Source organism: Lutra lutra, chromosome X, assembly GCF_902655055.1.
Source record: "Lutra lutra chromosome X, mLutLut1.2, whole genome shotgun sequence".
NCBI lineage: Eukaryota > Metazoa > Chordata > Mammalia > Carnivora > Mustelidae > Lutra > Lutra lutra.
Genome location: NC_062296.1, coordinates 49,112,928 through 49,124,972, shown reverse-complemented (window position 1 = coordinate 49,124,972; position 12,045 = coordinate 49,112,928). Strand labels below are relative to the sequence as shown.

Below are 12,045 nucleotides of genomic sequence, written 5' to 3'. Positions count from 1 at the left end.
TCATGACCTGATCTGAAGGCAGACGCTTAACCTACGGAGCCACCCAGGCACCCTGTACCTAGTGACTCCTTATGCATACTGAATGGGAGTCAGGTAAAATGCCGCTATGTACAAAGCTGTGTACAAAGCTGAAAGAGTGTTCTCCATTTCCTGGGGGAATTATCAGTATACAGCAGGAGGTCTAAGGGTTCATGTATTTGTTGCTTCATCACAATTCAAATGCATTTCTGGGTGTGGTTTTCATTTTGCCCAAATGAATATGTGCCTTGAATATGTGCCCTATGGTCATACTTAGCAACGAGAAGAAAACAGAACTCCAGCTTTGAGGAGCTGACACACTGCAAGCCAGCTGCAGGACATTACCTGGTGGGACATACTGAGGTCACCTTGCTTCCTGAGGAATTTTCACAAAAGTTTTATGCACCAACTTCTACTTCCATCTCACTAGCCAGAATTTAGTCATGTGGTTATCACTCTTTGAGGGAGCTTGGGCAATGTAGATTTCTAGCTGTTACGTGTTGCTTCCGCAGACAAAATCAGGGTTTGCTAACGAGGAAGGTGGGAAAGAAGAAATCTCAGATGGGCTCTAACTAGTTGGGGCAGAAAGAAATTTATCTCCTGCAGAAATGTTAGAAGAGCCACAGAAGCATGTCTAGGCAAAACTCTCAGAAACATCATTGCTTAGTTAGTCTGATTAACCTCAGAAACACTGCCTCTGCTGCCATCCATGCCCGCAAAGCCATGACCTCTGCACAGCTGTGACCCCATGTCAATTCCGAATCGCTACTTTCCACGGGGGCATCTTATTGGTAAGAACTACATCACAGGCACGCAAGGGACGTTGGGGAATGAAGTTTAGGAAAAATCTATCTGAAGAGGTGGCATTCACAGTAGTGGTGAGTAAACATATTTCATTGATTCTAAGACACGCATTTTTTCCACATTTTTATGCTTCTGAAATTAGTGTACTTTTGACAGGTCACTGATGGCTGTTGGGCATCTGGTGCTTTTGTGATGTGGCTGTCATTGTTTGTATGCCCATTATACCCCCTTATGAGAATGAGAAAACATTGCCATTGAAAGGGTCCGAATGGGGGTTTCAATAGGTTGGAAGGAAATCCTGGACCCAAGAGTGAAGCGCTCTGTTTAAATGCTGTCCTGCCAAAGAATCCCACAGGGTACAAGATCAGCAACACAGACAACTCTGAGTTCTACACTAAATATAAAGCATTTCTAGAAATAAGTTAACTGATTTATTTTGCTTTAAAAAAAGATTTTATTTATTTATTTGAAAAAAGAAAAAAAATTTTAAAAGGAAAACAAATTTGTATATGCACTATAATCACAACTATGTAAAATATGTGTATGAAAGTTTTTTTTTAAAAAAAAAAGACTTTATTTATTTGTCAGAGAGAGAGAGAGAGGGAGCACAAGCAGGGGGGCAGCAGGTGGAGAGAGAAGCAGGCTCCCTGCAGGGAGCCTGATGCAGGACTTGATCCCAGGACCCTGGGATCATGACCTGAGGCAAAGGCAGGTGCTTAACTGACTGAGCTACCCAGGAATCCCTGTGTATGAAAGGTTAAACACTCAAGAAGCCTGCAAAATATCTAGAAACATGTTGCAGTAAAACATGAATGTCCTGGATGGGCTCCTGGGGACCCGTGGGTCTATTGGCTCTGAATCTTTTTTGGGGGGCTATGAATCCTGTATTAGTCTCTTCAGGCCACCGAAACAATACCACAGGCCAGGTGGCTTAAATAATTTATGTTCTCATAGTTCCAGACACTAGAAGTCCAAGATCAAGGTGCCAGCAAATTCAGTTCCTGGTTAGGCTCTCTTCTCTGCTTGCAGATGGCCCCAAGCTTGCTGTGTCATCACATGGCATTTTCTCTGTATGTTATGGAGAGAGAGAGAGATCTGGTGTCTCTTTCTCTTCTTATAAAGATACCAGTCCCATCAGATTGGGGCCCACCCATGTGAACTCAGTTAACTTTATAAGTTTTAAAAAAGGTTTTATATTTTTATTTAATTGACACAGAGAGAGACAGCAAGAGAGGGAACACAAGCATGGAGAGTGGGAGGGGAAGAAGAAGGCTTCCTGCTGAGCAGGAAGCCCGATGCGGGGCTGGACCCCAGTACCCTAGGATCATGACCTAAGCTGAAGGCAGATACTTAACAACTGAGCCACCCAGGAAACCCTTCATTTAACTTTCTAAAGGCCCTGTCTCTACATACAGTCACAACGAACGTTAGTGCTTCAATATAGGAATTTTTGAGGCTACATGATTCAGCCCGTAACAGGCCCCCTTTGAAAACCTGATGAAAGTTCTGTGCACCCTCCCCGGAGTCTGCATACATCGCCTCCCACAACGTTGCACACAATTTCAGGAAGTTCATGGACCCCAGGTTGAGCAGCGTTGTTCCAGGCCAACTTCCTCTTTTCACAGATGGAGAAATGGTGCTTCAGAAGAGGGAAGTGATTTTCCACAGATTCGGAGAGAGCCAGGTCTCATGATTCCTCATCTAGTTCTTGCCCAAGTTTACTCCGCCTTCTTCTGAGCCTGTTAGATCAGCCATCCAGGATGACCCCAGCACAAGCACACCACAGGTCCTCTGGACAGGGTGGAAGGGTGCAGCCACTTCTTCTTCTTCTTCTTCTTTTTAAAAAGATTTTATTTATTTATTTGACAGAGAGAGACACAGTGAGAGAGGGAACACAAGCAGGGGGAGTGGGAGAGGGAGAAGCAGGTTCCCCGCTGAGCAGGGAGCCCGATGTGGGGCTCCATACCAGGCCCTGGGATTATGACCTGAGCCAAAGGCAGACGCTTAACGACCGAGCCCCCCAGGCGCCCCAGGTGCAGCCACTTCTTCACCTGGGGTACTCACATGGGTTAACAAGGCTCTAGCTGTAACGGACAGCAAGGGGGATGGATTTCAGTGTCTCAAACTAGTCAGGAGCTTGTGAAGGAACTGTGCCAACTTCAATATTCATCCACAAGAGACCTGAGAGTGAGGAGGCAGAAGGGCTCTGGTCTTGCTGAAAGACAAAGTGGAGAGGACAAGGTACAGCCTTGAACTATCTGGTGGCCTTGATGTGGCATTGTCCCCCTAGGTCTGATTCCTCACTTGGACACTGCCCAGGAGTTGGGCTATTTGATTTCTCCAGGAGTTCTTCTGGCTCTCAGATTCTGTACTTCTATGATACTGGGGCAGGAAGCAGGAGAAAAAATGAGTTGAGGCATTTGGGTTCTTAATTCTGGGGAAAATAATTTTTTTTTCAAAATGTCTTCTAATGGTACCATAGAATTAGCGATAAAGAAAATGTTGTTTGGGGGTGCCTGGGTGGTGCAGTTGGTTAAGCATCCGGCTCTTGATTTTGGCTTGGGTCCTGATCTCAGGGTCAGGAGATAGAGCTCTGTGTTGGGTTCCATGTTCAGCGGAGAGTCTGCTTAACACTCTCATTCCCTCTGCCCCCACCGCCTCCTCTCTAAAATAAATAAATCTTTATTTATTTATTTTTATTTTTATTATTAAAAAATATTTTATTTATTTGACACAAACACACACAGAGAGAGAGAGAGAGAGAGAGAGAGAGAGAGAGAATGAGCACAAGCAGGGGGAGCAGCAGAGGGAGAAGGAGAAGCAGACTCCCCACTGAGCAGGGAGCTCAATGTGGGACTTGATCCCAGGACCCTGAGATCATGACCTGAGCGGAAAGCAGATGCTTAACTGACTGGGCCACCCAGGCGCCCCATAAATAAATCTTTCAAAAAGAAAAGAAAAGAAAAAAAGAAAATGTCTTTTGAAGAGATGGAAAAGCCCTAAGAAGAATCTGAAAAGACCCTTTAAATACTTAGTCATTTAACGTAAAGTTTTGACATAAATGTTTCCTTTGTTTCTGCTTCAGGCCCATCCTTAAGTAAGAGAGGAGAATTAGGGTAGCTGAACTTCTAAATAAAGGTGCCAAGAGAATGGGGCAGTATTTACAATGGGAAATGCTATGTATCTTTAGGCAGAGGTGGTGGCCCCAGAGGATCATTTTGTTCCATTTCATCTGTCAATGAAATAAACAACCATGACATTCTTTCTACTGACCCTCTCAAAGCCACAAAGCAGCGTGGAGGCTAAACTTGAGCCACTTTGGGGGAAAGCAAGACTAGAAACAAAAGCAGGGGAAACTCCTGGGGTGAGGTCTAACTTTTCAGGAATATTCTTCTAGCTTTGCTCCCTACCAATAAGGCCTTGAAGGGCTGCCCACACCCTCCTGCTGTTTCTTCTGCCTGTCCATGCCCCCACGCCTAGTCAAACACATCATTGGTCTCAGTTTCTGTGTAGGGAGAAGAGGAAGAAAAGGGTTGTAGATGGGGAAGCAGGGGTGAAGGCTGGTGTTAAGAGGGAAGTGTCAAACAGGCAAGGGAAATGCGGGGCACCGCCATCACCACGCCCACCACCTTTATTGGCGAATAACCCCTTCAGTCTCAGTGGCTAATCGCCCAACTACGGAAGGACGGGAGAACTCCAAAAGCGGGGCGTCCACCCGTTACTTCCCAACAAACAGCCTTGAACGGCACTGCCCTCAGCTGGTCAAATCATCGTATTACAACGCAGGTCCTTTGTTTTGGATTTTCGGCCTTCATTTCTTGCTCTCGGGGGTTCTTGGTCCTCCACCGCTGAGAGGAAGTGGATGGGGAAGGTAGAAATCTCTGAAAAGCTGTAACCATAGTGCAACACCTTTGTGGGTTTTCAGCACAAACTCACAATTAGATTCCGAGTGAAAACATACCACTCAAATATGGAATACCTATTAAAAAACTGAGATTGATTTACATATTATAATTATGTAAACATCATTCCTGTCATTTTTAGTAAAATCTATGAAATTTGGAACATAAGGCTATCAATATAAATGAAATGAGGTTACTAATCTTAATGAGGCCTGTTGTAAATAAAGGAAATAATTTTAGTTTTACTTCTGGATATAACATAATTACAATATGTTTATACTACTATGTTATTTCCCTTAGCATTGTTCTTTCGCCATTTATGGTGAAAGGTAACATAGATAGGGAAAATGTCACGATTATATGCATATTTTAATAAATGATTATCAAGTTAATGTCTGTGTAAACTCCCCGGGTCACAGAAGAGAACACTGTCAATATCCCCCAAGGCTCCTGAGGTTTCCCTGTCTGGTTTCAGCCCCATTTCCTCCTCCAAAGAGGAAATCCACAACCTTACTTCTGTGACCACACTTTCCTTATGGTTTTATACACAATGCATGCATCTTTATTTTGTTTTATTTTTCAGGAGTTGAGGGGAGAGGGAGAGGAAAGACAGAGAGAGAGAATCTTAAGAAGGCTCCACACCTAGCATGGAGCCCGACACAGGGGTTGATCTCACAACCCTGAGATCATGTCCTGAGCAGAGATCAAGAGTTGGACCCTTAACCAAGTAAGCCACCCAGGTGCCCCTATATATGCATTTTTAAATGATACATCAATACTGCCCATTATTTACAGTTACATAAATGGAATCATTAAATATGTCCGTATTGTTTCTTGCTTCTTTTATTCACTCTCATATTTGTAAGATTTGTTCTTATTATTCTGTGTAGCGGTACCTTGTGCATTTTTGCTGATGAAAAAGTATTCCCTTTTATAAATGTGCCACAAATCATTGATCCTGCCAACAAAAGTAGAAATCTGTGTGGTTCCCCTATTTGTAACAAAATGATAGCAAAAATGCTACTCATAAACCTTTCTGTCTTGCCATTAAAGGGGTATTTGTAATGCATATGTTTAAAAGGATAGTTGAAAGTTCATGAAAACAGTTAGAAAAAAAGCAATATAAGCTCAAGAAAGGATGAAGGAAGGAATAAAGGTAAAAGAAATTAGTGAAAGAGGAAACAAGTATACAAGAAATAGAATCACAAAGGCAGGAGTTGGTTCTTTGGAAAAGAATAAAATTGGTGAAACTCGAAGGAGCTTGATCAAGGAAACAAGGGAGCGAAGCACCAACATCGGAAAAGAGAGGGTAGAAATAACCACAAAACCAAATGATCAAAATTAAGTTGTGGGACAACTGACATCAAGAATATCCTGGTGTCATGCACCGAGAAGGACAGAACATCACTTGTATAGTATTCCTGCCCGACGTGTTTAACCTGAAACTAAACAGGAGAAAGCAATCAGACAAATCCAGCCTAAGAAGCTTTCTGAACTCCTGGACCAGATCTTCAAAAGGCAATGTCATGCAAGACCAAAAAAAAAAAAAAAAAAAAAAAAAAAAAAGTCTGGGAAAATATGTTAGTTTAAATACTAAGGAGACATGACAACTGAAATGCAATGGATGATCTTTACGTGGAAAGATGGGTTTTTTTTGTTTTAGAGATCAGGTACAAAGAACAATATTGGGACAATGGGAAATTTTGAGTGAGAATCTAAACTAGGTATTGTATTGTCTCAAAATTAAATTTTCAGAGTGTGATATCTGCATTAAGATTTTTTAGCAGATCACGATTTCTCTTAAGAAATGTATGTTGTGGGGCGCCTGGGTGGCTTAAGTGGGTTAAGCCTCTGCCCTCGGCTCAGGTCATGATCTCAGGGTCCTGGGATCGAGCCCTGCCTCGGGCTCTCTGCTCATCAGGGAGCCTGCTTCCCCCTCTCTCTGCCTACTCGTGATCTCTCTATCTGTCAAATAGATAAATAAAATCTCTAAAAAAAGAATAAAAAAGAAATATATGTTGTGTATTTAGGGACAATAAACCATAATTTCTTCAAGTAACTCAAATGATTCATGAAACATTTAAAACACACACACAGAGTGCTCGCTTCGGCAGCACATATACTAAAAAAAAAACCAAAAAACCACACACACAGAGGGGAGGGACAGAAAATGACATAAGTGACAAATAATAACGGGTAAATCCAGGTGAAGGATATCTGAGTGTTTCTTGCAATTTTCTTGCAATTATCTGTAAGAGAGACATTTTCAAAAGTAAAATTTGGGGGCGCCTGGATTGCTCAGTTGTTAGGCATCTGCCTTCAGCTCAGGTCATGTGGGATCAAGCCCCGAGTTGGGCTCCCTGCTTAGCGGGGAGCCTGCTTCTCCCTCTCCCTCTGCCCTTGCGCGTGTTCCCTCTCTCACTGTCTCTCTCTCTAGCAATTAAATAAATAAAAACGTTTAAAAAAAGTCCAGGGTCCTCCATTGACTTTGGACAAATACTTTAAGCAAAAACTTTTTTTTTTGGCAGAAACATTTTTAATGTGACATGAATTCATAAAAAAACGGGAAAACGAAGGACACTCTGCAAAACACTTTGAAGATACAATAACCTGGATACTAAATCCTGTCAAGGACAAGTTGAGAAAGGAAAATCACTGATCAATCACACACTCATGATAAAGAAGCAGAATCAGTAACAGAATACTAGCAAACTGAATTCTACAGGATATAAGAAGGAAACCAGAAGGCTCTATGATGAAACTGGATCCATCCCAGACACACAAACTTGATTTAACTTCAGAAAATAAATTGCTACAATATTCCACATTCACAAATTATGAAGGAGATCATTGTGAACCTCAAATTCAGAAAAATAATTGGTAGGGTACAGTATCCGTTCGTAATGTATTTTTCACAAATTTTTAAAAGTTCAAGATTATTTTTTTTAATTAGAGGACTTTTAATTTCGGAGTCTTTTTTTTTAACTCATTAACTTTAAATTTTATTTTTTATAAACATATATTTTTATCCCCAGGGGTACAGGTCTGCGAATCGCCAGGTTTACACATTTCACAGCACTCACCATAGCACATACCCTCCCCAATATCCATAATCCCACCCCCCCTCTCCCAACCCCCCTCCCCCCATCAACCCTCAGTTTGTTTTGTGAGATTAAGAGTCACTTATGGTTTGTCTCCCTCCCAATCCCATCTTGTTTCATTTACTCTTCTCCTACCCCCTTAACCCCCCATGTTGCATCAATTTCGGAGTCTTTTGAGAAAGCAAAATGAATGCAACACAAACCAGAAGATCTAATTAATAAATTTAACAAGAAGCCGAAGTAATTTTGTTACATGAAGTAACCCGTTTATTATAGGCTAGCAGTGTCTCAAATGCTGGAGCTTCTACTGCTCTTTCAACTCCTTCAGCCTTATGATGGCCAACTTTAGTGTGACTGCAGAAGTGGCATTGTACGTCCAGGCAACACCAGCAACGGTTTTCATGCAGGAGCCGCAGCGCCAGATCCCCACAGCTCGTCTTCTCATCTTGGTTTTGCCACAAAAGGGGCAAGTGTACTTAGCATGCTGCTTTATTTCAATCTTCAGCATTTTCCCGAGGGAGGCACCGTAACAGGTTCCACATTTACCCGCAGTTCCAACCTTCTTGGTGCGTTTAGCCATGTTGCTGCAAACTAGGTCTGAGCCCAGAGAGCAAAGTTCAAGATTATGGAGATAGAATTTGCGTTAAGGTCTATGAGTCCTTCCAGACTCATACTGTTAGGGAACCACGACAACCAGACTACAAAATTTTCATCACCCGCCAAACCCGAAGTGCTCTGAGAGGTAAAGCCCTTCTCTCAACCCCAGACACTGGCGACCACTGATCTGCTGTCCGTCCCTATGGTTTGGACTTTGTAAGAATGTCACAAAAATGGAATCCTATGGTATGCAGACTTTGCACTTGTCCTTCAAGAAAGGGACCCACACATATGGCATGTCTGGAGGTGCCATGTACCATTCCTCACCTGGGTAGTAGTTAGATGGCTTGATCACTTCCTATCCATTTCTCAAATTGCAGGCTTTCCACAATCATGTATACATATGGTGTAACATAAATACAATTAATCCTTACCTTCCTGTAATTTTTCCCATCCTTGTAAAGGTTATTTATTAAATAGCGATTGCTTTCCTTTAAAAGAAAGTGGAAAAGGCAAGACAGCAGTCACCTCAAGAAAACTGGGGAGACAAGTGACTGGCATGGGGCAAAAGTAGGGTTTCAACTTACTGTCAAAATTTCTCTAAATCTGAGCAGTAGGTACTAGGATTCCAACCTGACAGGAGCCCAGGGCCACTGAGCACCCTCTAGTGATGCCGATGGTGCCCGCAGGGATCATGCAGGTAACAGGTCGCATGACCACCCTGACACCCACAATGTGCGGGGCAGCCAAACCCGGCGAACACGGGCGAGAGTCTCCCCACCTTAAGGTCAGCTGAGTAGCACCCAGAATGTAGCTGAGTAGCACCCCACCGCTGCCATGCAAGGTAACATATGAGCCGATTCCAGGAATTAGGACGTGGACATCTTTGGGGACCATGCCTGTGCCCTCCACGCCCAGCGCCGTCTCTGGTGCGCACCCCCTCCTGCCCTCCTTGGGTGTGCCCATCCCCCCCAAGCGTTGGCAGACAAAGGGTGGCCAGTGGTGCTGGTGCTGGAGGAGGTGGAGAGGGAGGCATCTGCCGGGGGCCTGGACAGGCAGAAGAACGAGGCAGGACGGGGCCTAGGGCTCCCCAGGCCAGTCGCCACTGCCTCCCTGGCTGCAGAGGAGACGTGAGGGGGAAACCGAAAGGGGCACTAAATAAGGGCGGGGGACCCACCTCCTCCTTTCCCCTGGGGCCCACACGGACTCCCTTAATCTGTGCCTCACCATCTGCCACTCACTTCCCCCTGGGATGCGAAGGTGCCGAGCCACAGCCTGTGATGCCTGTGTTTACAGCAACATGACTGCGGGCTGCGCGGTCTGAATATGGAACAGAGATCGTGTGCTCAGACGATAGAAGGGAGGCTGGCAAAACTAGTCAGCCAGGACTCTGACCAGACCATCCTCCACCCACTCTCCCCTTCCTGGCGCTGGCCACCATGGCTCTGTGCCCCCGGGGGCGCTGTGGGTGCTGGACGTCTCCCCACTCACAACTTGACCGCGCGAAGGCCCGCGGACACCCCAGCCAGAAGGTCTCTCCCAAACACATTCCCGCAGGCGACAACAGCGCACCGTGTTGCCCCGCCAAGAGAGAACCACAGGGTCCGGGTGAAGGCCGGAGTCCCAGCAACCAGGCCCACCTTCTCAAGTGAGGGGTTTGGAAGGACAGGACCGAGTCCCACGGATGTGCCTCCCCAGGCTGAGGTCTGTGCTTGTCCCACCCGGCGCCGGATGGTCTGGCCACCTGAGTTGGTGGCACAGACCTGCGAGGGAAGGCAGGCTGAGAAGAGGGCGCAAGGGGGAAACCAAGGCGGCCCAGTCTTCCCCACGGGGAAGCCAGTCTCTACTTCCCATCCTCACTGTGCCCATCCTGCCCTTGTCCCCGTTAGCTCCTGGCAGAGCAGTCTCCGGAGCGAGCTCCCTGCTGCTAAGATGAGGCCCGCCCCGGCCACTCCGAGGTAGCCTTCCCTCCCACTGTCCTTCCTTCAACACACCCGGGAGGGCTCAGACCTCAGAGGATCACAGAGTCGGATCCACAGCCTCCTCTGGGGGCCCGTGACACCGAGCATCCCCGCACCCCGTCCGGGGCTCTGGGGACTTCCACGCCATTTCCCGCCAGTTATAGGCATTTAACGGCACCCCCTGAAAGGTAGAGCCGCCCCTTGCTTCTGCTCGTTCAATCCCTTGCAGGCCCTTGACCACAGTCTCCCCTCCCTTAACACCCTGAATCACCTCGCTCTCCCTCCCCGGAGATTATCTTATCCCCGATTAATTATATTCTCTCTCTCTCTCTCTCTCTCTCACACACACTCTCACACACACACACACACACACACACTCACACACCCCAATACACACACCAACCATGACCATCGAACCCCCCAGCCCGCTTTCTGTGCCTGAAACACCCGGGCTCGCGGGAAGGGTGTCTGGTCTGGCAGAGGCGACCCTCACCTCACTCAGACCCAGATCTGACCCTCTGAGTCTCAGGCCAGCACAGCCCTGGGCCCCGGCTGAAGGAAGGAAGCCATCTCCGCCCATCAGCGAGGGCGACATGGAACACGGAGTCCGGACTAAATCTCCTGTGACCTGAAGGAGCAGTCGGGGAGCCTGAGCGGGGACACGGAAATAGCGCCTCCAGAAAAATCTGGGTCATGGTGGAGGTCAAACAGCACTGGCAGAGGACTACGCGGGCACATTGAGACCCGTCACGCACCCTTGCCATAGAAGGGGATGGCCACTTTGCAACCAAGGGACCGGAGACGACCAGGCTGGAGGAGGGGGTGAGGTGATTTGGACAGGAGGGAAGGGAGAGCTCTGGTGGCTAGCCCATCCGTTTCTGGCTGCTGGCGGGCCCTTTGCCCCTGGTCGGCCCAGAGCCCCCACAAGCCTCATCGCACCCACCTCCAGCCCAGAGACGAACCTGTGCTTTTCTGCCCGGTTCCCTTACCTTCCTGTACGGGTTCCCTGTACCTGCTCAACAACCCCACCGGGCTGTGACTTCTGCCTCCAACCCGCCACTGAACCCAAGGAGGGAGAAGTGACAGGGTTGGAAACCCAGCCTCAAGGCCCAGGGCTAAAGAGGAGAGGGGAGGGTGCGCCAGTTCCCGCACCAGTGGTCCTCCTGCGCGGTGGCACCAGAGGGAGGGAAGGACTCCGCAGAGGGCGCTGGGCCCAGGAAGGGCCAAGAAGAGCTCAGCTGTGCTTTCTAATGCCTGTTGAAGCACTGGGGCAGGGAGGGCCAGCGAGGGAAAGCCACAAGCCACGGGAGTGATCAAGGACGCTCAGACAGCAGAGCAGGGGGGCTGGGAGGAGCAGGACAGCGATCCCAAGGAGGGAAGGGAAGGGGGGCTGCAGCTCTGGCAGGGGTCCTGAGTTCCTGCTGAAGGGGGAGGGGTCGGGGGCAGGGGATGAACGGGAAGCACCCCCCCAGACTCAAAAAGAGGGGGACATGAGGGAAGAACCTGAAGGGGACCTGCGGGGGAAAGGGAGCAAACGCTCAGGTGGCCAGACAGAGCCCACGCAGAGCCCACGCAGACCCCAGAGGGGGCACCCAGCACAGGCCCACCCACTCTCCCCACAAGGAGAAGGCCTACCACAGGACCCAGGAGGTCCTGTTCTGG

General features: G+C 47.4%; 1 protein-coding gene across 1 annotated transcript; it reads right to left on the bottom strand.

Annotated features, from left to right (window-relative positions):
• Nucleotides 1-8,129: 8,129 nt before the first annotated feature.
• LOC125092067 (60S ribosomal protein L37a-like) lies at nt 8,130-8,405 on the bottom strand. The gene has a single exon (XM_047716337.1). The coding sequence runs from the start codon at nt 8,403-8,405 to the stop codon at nt 8,130-8,132; it is 276 nt and encodes a 91-aa protein (XP_047572293.1).
• Between the last annotated feature and the right edge of the window lie 3,640 nt (nt 8,406-12,045).